The sequence below is a fragment of the Bidens hawaiensis genome, unplaced genomic scaffold, assembly GCF_021521415.1.
Source record: "Bidens hawaiensis isolate Kalapana, Puna unplaced genomic scaffold, B.hawaiensis_p1.1 tig00029507_1, whole genome shotgun sequence".
In the NCBI taxonomy this organism is placed as follows: domain Eukaryota; kingdom Viridiplantae; phylum Streptophyta; class Magnoliopsida; order Asterales; family Asteraceae; genus Bidens; species Bidens hawaiensis.
In genome coordinates this window covers 102,469-110,459 of record NW_027494885.1, presented here as the reverse complement: position 1 = coordinate 110,459, position 7,991 = coordinate 102,469, and the positions used below count along the sequence as shown (strand labels likewise).

At 35.8% G+C, this 7,991-nt stretch overlaps 1 protein-coding gene and 1 pseudogene across 2 annotated transcripts; both read left to right on the top strand.

Moving 5' to 3' along the window:
• Positions 1-1,637, top strand: LOC143578996 (serine/arginine-rich SC35-like splicing factor SCL30A; annotated as a pseudogene). The gene is made up of 5 exons (XR_013143376.1): positions 1-179; positions 260-337; positions 846-1,010; positions 1,100-1,222; positions 1,305-1,637. The product of XR_013143376.1 is annotated as a serine/arginine-rich SC35-like splicing factor SCL30A (transcript).
• Positions 1,638-2,802: 1,165 nt separating this feature from the next.
• On the top strand, positions 2,803-6,741 carry LOC143578995 (histone-lysine N-methyltransferase ATXR4-like). Its single transcript, XM_077062418.1, has 7 exons — positions 2,803-3,168; positions 4,137-4,192; positions 4,417-4,543; positions 5,325-5,394; positions 5,490-5,669; positions 5,784-5,855; positions 6,587-6,741. The coding sequence occupies exons 1-7, from the start codon at positions 2,806-2,808 to the stop codon at positions 6,703-6,705; spliced, it is 987 nt and encodes a 328-aa protein (XP_076918533.1). The 5' UTR covers positions 2,803-2,805; the 3' UTR covers positions 6,706-6,741.
• Positions 6,742-7,991: the final 1,250 nt, after the last annotated feature.

The window sequence follows — 7,991 nt, the reverse complement described above, 5'->3', positions numbered from 1 at the left end:
ACATGGTCTTGTTTGAATATGCAGGTTGAAAATGAGAGGAAGAAGTTACAGCTACAGCCCTTCACCACCAAGATACCGAGGCAGAAGCTACCGAAGTCCTAGCCCTAGGGTCGTTATGGTGGTCGTGCCAGAGATCTTCCTACTAGCCTTTTGGTTCGCAACCTTGGTCGTGGTTGCAGGTTTGTTCTGAATTCTGCTTATAAACTTGTTAATCGTAAAAATTGAACGTTATTTTAATAATAAATTTGTTTATTTGCAGACCAGAAGATCTTCGTGGACCATTTGGAGAGTTTGGCCCCTTGAAGGATGTTTACTTACCCCGCGACTATTATAGCGGGTGAGTTAATAATAATCTCAGCTGTCTAACAACATGCTACCTGTTTTTCATTTTTTTAAAAGCTATCAATTAACCTAAACCAAAACAATTAAAACAAACGCTTTCGCTCACTCAACGGTATGTAGTGACTTTTTACGTTATAATATTTTATGGGCATTGGTTTGTTTATTGAAAGTGTTGAAGACATGAAGTAATCAAGACTTCTGTCTAGATGATTTTATTTACATGAAGATTGAAGTTGTTTATGTTACATTATGAAGAACTTGACTATACAAGGTTAGCAGCCGTATTTTTGTATCATTTCTTCGGAGACAGCGTTTGCTAGGAATTTATACTTACGTTTACTCTTTTTATTTATTAAAAAAATATATTTATGGTATGCGTTTAACGTAAGAGACATGCTGTTCGCATGTGCAATTGTGCATACACGGACCTTATATATGCATGCTTCTTAAGTTGTTAAGATATAAGATAATGATGTTTATAATGCTTTAAGTTTTAACTGCAGAGAGCCGCGTGGTTTTGGTTTTGTGCAATATGTTGACCCGGATGATGCTGCTGAGGCTAAATATCATATGGATGGTCAAGTCCTTCTTGGTAGAGAGTTGACAGTTGTGTTTGCTGAGGAAAATAGGAAAAAGCCTTCAGAAATGAGGGCAAGAGAGCATTCTCGGTGAGTAAGCTGATCTAATTATTGATTAATTATTACCTTTTATATATATTTTTATAATAATTTCTCCGCTAATAAAAAAATGATTACAGGGGAATTTCATATGACCGTAAAGGATCTTCAAGCCGTTATTCTCGTTCACCGGGTCGTGGAAGGTCGTACCATCACAGCCCAAGTTATTATTCTCCTTCGCCTAGGCGGGGCCGTTACTCTAGGTAGACATTTATACATTTAAATAATTTGATTGGCTTTTTTTTTTAAATTAAATTTTAACCATTTGGGTTGAATACGGAGCAGGTCCATCTCACCCCGAGACAGAAGATACAGAGAAAGGTCTTACTCGAGGTCCAGGAGCCCATATCTCAGTCCCCGAGACAGAAGGTACAGAGAAAGGTCTTACTCGAGGTCTAGGAGCCCATATCAAAGTCCCCGAGACAGAAGGTACAGGGAAATGTCTTACTCGAGGAGCCCTTATCGAAGTCCGAGCTCAGCCAGGAGCAGGAGTCCAGAAGGTTATTAGTTAATGAATAAGGTGAGAAAGGAAGTCGGAAGCTTGTTTTTATTTGTAACATAAATTGTTTGTTAGTCTCCTGCTTTTGTGTTTGATTTGGTGATGTTGCAAGCTGGTTATCATGATGACATATTAGACTTTAAAGTGTAACAAAAATAAGTGTGACCAAATCTTGTTTTTTTTTGACGGCAAATTTCATTAAACTATCCATCTTCGAAAACACCCAACCCAAAAAATTTTCTTGACTGGCATAGAGTTTTATCGACTGTTCCCTATTCGATCTCCTCAACCACTCCGCTTTAACCCACCTAGAATTTTATCGACTGTGCCCAAATCTTGTGATACTTGAATTTGATATTTGGACGCTATCAACGCCTTTATTTCTTAAAACAATGATAAAAGGGCGGTTTCCCACCTTCCCTGGATCAAAACCCTGGCTTCATTACCGTTAGTCAAGAAGCAGTACGCACAAGCTGCTAGACCAGGAAGCTCGAAGTTTCCTTAACAAGAGGGAAGCTCCTCGTTACCGTAAGCCTCAGAGAAGTTATCTCTGATGTGACATAAAGCTGAAACCTGCCATAAAACAAGGATGTCGACATGGCAAACAAAAGTAGAACACAAGTTACACGAAAATGGTACTACTTGCATGCATGAACTGAAAGAGAAGTTGACCATTTCCCTTTAAGATGCTTATAAGCTTCTCCAAGAGAATCTTCCGATTACCTATAAAAGGAACACTTTAGTCAAAGTTAACACTCATTTGTTTTCCACTTTTCTTTACATTTTGCCTTGCAATTTGGGATAAAACTTGGAGTAATCTCTGGTATTTGATGATTACTACCTAGGAGAAATCAGGACTCGGTCTGGATTCCACTCGGTCCCCTCTAACTAGGTGTCAATATAAGGACCCGGCGGCCCGCTATTCGAACACCAACCAGACCCTCAATAGAAGTGTAGGTCATATGACTCGTATGACTTTTCCACATCGACATCGACAGGTGTTTATACAAATCGTAGTCATATAACTCGTATGCGAACCAAATAATCGCTTGTCGTACAAGATTTCTCATCGGTTTACATGACATAAATTGTTTGACACGATACAATATCCCAACAATTACTTGACACAATATAGAATTTCACCAATTATCTAACACAAAACAAGATTTTGCAAATTATCTAACTAAACTCTACCGCAAATTATTTGACACGACATAATATTCTACCGAAACTAATATATATAGGTCTCTACAAGTCGTATCGCATCTTTCCAAACCGAAGTCTAAAATGTTACCGTTACTTTTGAAACGTGTCACACAACAATATTTCCCGCCAACCAAACTACCTCTAACCACCTATTTCTTCTCAACCACCATCACCACCAATGACCGCGGTAACCCGAACCCGAGCCGACCACCACCGCCTCCTATCCAGGTTCTCCTCACCGAATCAGCTGGCCGTGGCGTGTTCGCTACTCGGATAATACAACCGGGCGAGCTCATTCACACCGCCAAACCCCTTGTTTCCCACCCAACTCTCTCCTCAATTGATAAAGTTTGTTACTTTTGTCTCAAGAGTACCCGAAAATGTTCGGACTATGAAGTGCGGAGAGTGTTGTTTTGTAGTGAAGAGTGCCGGGATCAAGCGAAGGTATGGGTGGAATGTATGCACACCAGGTGTTTGATAATATGTCTCTGAGAGGAAGAGTTGATTGTGTGGGACTGGTTTTTGCTAAATGAAATGTTGAGAAATGGTGCATGATCTAGAACTAGAAAAGCTTAATTGATCACAAGATCATTGTGGTCGAGTGACGATTTTGAATTCGATTTTGATTCGAAAACTTTATGATAAATATTGATGACTACATTTAGGGGTGTGCATGGTTCAGTTTAGCCGTTTAGGTAAGTTTTGGGCTAAAACCGAACCAAAAACCGAAATTCGGTTTTTGAATGTTTAAAATCATTAGGCTTCGATTTTTTGGTTTGGGTTCTGTTCGGTTTTGGTTTTTTTGGTTATGCCATTTGAGCTTGAAAATTTGGCTAAATTTTTGCCCAAAGTAATGATTTTAGGTCTAAATCATTTTGTTAATTTAATAACTAATTAATTATTATACGTTTGAGCTAAAATATTTGAGTTACATATTTACTAATTTCTTAAAATTATTACTAAAATTAAAAATAATAAAAATATATAAATTCAATTAGGTTTTTTCAGTTTTTATTACATGCAATACCAAAACCAAACCATAAGTTCGCTTTTTACAAAAAAAAAAACAAAAAAACAAAAAACAAACCATCGGTTTTCATTTTGGTTCGATTTTTTCGTTTCTTTATTTGTTTTCTATGTTTCTGCACACCCCTAACTACATCTGGTTCCATCACAAGGGGTGCTTATAAGCCTTATATTACTGGCAGTGTAACATGTTTTGAAAGAATACAACCCGCGTTAGCTTGCAACTGAAGCGTAACATATTTGAATCATATAATAAAAGTATAGCAATGCTGGTAGAGATTGCAGTTTAAGATCTTAACAACCATCAATTAGAAATGAATTTGAAAAATTATGCTAATTGCAATCGTTAGTTCGTTACCTGAAATTGGATACTCGTATGTTATTAGGCCTTTTATGAAGTTGAAAAGGAAGCTGACTGGTCAGCATTTGTTGCTCATTGCAGGTAAAAGCATGTTCCTAATATACTTGTTATTAGCATTAAATATAAGAAGCAGATATTGTTATTTGTTTCATGAAGTTGAGAAAATATATAAACTTTATATTCACTTGGTCTTGGGTAGTAAAAGCAAATGCTTTTATTAATTTCTTGTTAGTTGAACTCATTTTATTGGCTATTGTTTAATATATGTATTTATCATATTTTGATTCAAAACCAGTCTTTCAAAGAACCCAAGGTTTAAAATATCCACTTCTCGCCAAACGACTGGCCTGCATGGTAATATCAGGAGCGACTTCTGCAGACAGTTTGGACATACTTCAGCCCGCTCGCTTGTCTGCTGAAATTATATCACAAGTAAGCTTTATTATTATTATTATTATTATTATTATTATTATTATTGGTTTTTATTAATCCCAACTGTCGCCTTTTGGTCGCTGTCGGTCCCAACTAATGAATTGGCTGCTGACGGTCCCAACTTTTAACGTATTTGTTCCCAACGGTCCGCGACTAACAAAATCCTAACGCCGTTAGTTGCAGGCCGTCAGGAAAACGTTTTTGGCCGGAAAACTCACATTTTTTTTCCGGAAAACTCAACATTTTTGTCCCAAACATCTTTGTAACTTTGTATCGGACCTTTAGGAACCTTTTTCTAGTAAAAGCCCCAATTATTGAGGTCTCCGGAACCCTAAAACCATTGTCGGAATCGATTGGTGGTGCTCAAGTGGTGGTGGTTGGTTGGTGGTGAGTCAATTGTTGGTGGTGGCGGTGTTCGGGTGGTGTTTTCTGAAAAAAAAATGTGCCTTTTCCGACAAAAAACGTTTTTCCAGTAACCTGCAACTAACGGTGTTAGGACTTAGGATTCCGTTAGTCGCGGACCGTTGGGAACAAATACGTTAAAAGTTGGGACTGTAAGCAGCCAATTCGTTAGTTGAGACCGGCAGTGACCAAAAGGCGACAGTTGGGATTAATAAAAACCAATATATCTTATTATTATTATTATTATTATTATTATTATTATCTCAAGGACACACTAGAACAAATATGCAGCAGCAAGTAAGAAGTTTAGCTGCCATGTGAACAATTGCTATTTTCAACAGTTTTAAGTGAGCATATTTTTCTACACATATTTTGCCAGATGGAAGAAGAGCTTTGTTTGCTGAGAGGCGCCTTAAAAGATTCAGGCATGAAAAACGAACAGCTAACATGTAATTTCATTATATTATTATTAACGCTTACTTACAAATACAAGTGATGAAAATATTCTTTTATGCTTTTATAACTTTGAATAATTGATGCACAGTTCTAAATATTGAATGGTATGCTGGGGTCCTGGCACGCATACGTATCAACTCCTTCCGTATCGAATTGGCAGGAAATAGTTATGAAGATTTACTTGCATTAGCTGCTGCATCAGTAGAATCAGAAGCTGCTGTTGGCAATGCCATTTACATGCTTCCATCTTTCTATAATCATGACTGCGGTAACTACTTATATTCTTTCGTCAACCTACATAACACTAATCCGCATTAAATATGCAAGTTAAGTAAGACTTTATTACATATTTGACATACATGTTTAATTTTCTCTGCTATAGATCCGAATACACACATAGTTTGGGTGGAAAATGTGGAAGCAAGATTAAAAGCTCTGAGAGAAATTGATGCAGGTTAGGTCAATCTTTTTAAAATTATTTGATCTATTTTTATTTTATTTTATTTTTTTAGTTTTTTTTGCTAAAGCTTTAAATATCCATAAAACAAAAGGATCTAATTACAATAGAGAGGCAGGTAAGCGGGCAACAAGCTGCCCCGCTACCCCCCTTTGATCTAATTTGAAATTGTTGTTGGTATATAGGTTCTTATTCTCTTTTGTTTTAAGTACAGAATTGCTAAATTAAAACAATGAATTTTAAAAAAAAGGTTCACTTACCGTGCGAAATTATTATATATAAATGTGTTTTGTATGCATAATTTTTTGCATGGAAAAATCACTTAGTACATGAACCGGCCTCTCTCCATGGTCCGTATTTGTGTGTGCATATACATGCATATTATATGTTAAAATATAACTTTTTAACTCCAAAACTGTAATATTTTTAGTTTATCGTTGTGGGTCCCAATTAAGAATAAAAGAATAGGATTGTTAACTAAACTTTTTATCAAAAGAGCATCAAATTTGAATATCGTTTTTGGCCCGAAATACGTTGGTTCGCTATGAATTGTTAGGAGAAAGTTTTACTCAGATCATCGATTGCGGTTCTTCATTGATCGTTGCCTAAGTATTAAGTTCATACTACAATTACAAATTGAACGCGACTGTTAATATCATAACATGAATAAATAAATGCTGTTATGCAGCAAGAGCCTAAAAAGTAGTGTTTTGTGTGTGTGTGTGCAGGTGAAGAATTGAGGATATGTTACATCGATGCAAGCATGGATCGCGATGCTAGACAAAATATTTTGTCCAACGGATTTGGTTTCGAGTGTAATTGCCCTCGTTGTATGTCAAATGATTGATCCATTCATGCACTCATTTGTTGAACACACTTCTTGGCTCGTTTAGGTATAAGTAGCCTGAGCTCGAGCTTGGCTCGTTTCAGCCGTATGTCTAAAGTTCGAGCTCGGTTTGGACTCGGTTTTATTGTTGTTTTTTTATGTATTGCATACAATGGTTTTCTACTTTTCTTTGATGCTTGAAAGTTGCCAAATGATTAGCAAATTTTGAGTCTATTAACACTTTTACCAGTTATACAAGGCCACCGGTTCAAATAGTTTTTGGGCTCTTTAACCCAACCCAAGTTCACCAAAACATCTAAATACAATAGAGATGTAAAAAAAACCGGTTTGAAACCGGTTCACTGTAAACCGACCTGAATCGGTTTGACATAAAAAACTGTTTCAATCAAACCGGGTCCCAAACCAACCCAAAACTATCAAACCGGTTTGAGACAAACTGGTTTTATATGAACTGAATCCATTTGGATCGGTTCGACCTTTCATGCTCCGGAACCGGTTTCTAAACCGAACCAGTTTGAGTCAAACTGGTTTTGACCATGGTTTTACCAAACCGGTTCGGTTTGACAAAAAACCGGTTTTGTACACCTATAAATACAAATTATGTGTTTAGAATCTAGATTATTATATATTTCTTTTTTTCTCATTTTCCTTTTTTTTTCTTGTGTAAATACATGTAGATTATAAAAACATTTATATTCTATTTTGAATAAACTGTGTTTTTTATTTTATTTTATTATTATTATTATCATATAAATATTTTCACTGTATTTCATTTACAGATTTACTATGTTAAACTGATATTTGTTTTCTTCACTTTTTTATCTGTTTCTTTTAGTTTTATTTTGAGTAATAAGTTTAAAAATATGTTTTCTTTACGCATTACTAGTTAAATAAATCTGACACGCATTACCAGTAGTCACGGAGGGGTGACATAGTTAAAGAAATTGGCAAAAACTATGCAAATAAAAGTGGGTATAGGATTCCAAAACCCAATTTCTCATTTATTATATTATTATTCTTTTTTTAACTGTAACTATTATAAAACACGACTAACCGTTGCTGAGGGCTAAAAAAACATCCATCGAATTACATATGATTAAAGGAACAATCTACTTAAGAGACTTATTTTAGTTTCGGTCTATTAGAATACCACATGAACCCCAAGGCCAAGACCTTTACATCCTCAATAATTTCTTCTAAATTAACCGGTTTGTTTTCAAAGATCAACTCGTTTCTAGCTTTTCAAATTCTCCAACAGGCAATGAAATTAATACCTTGGAACACTT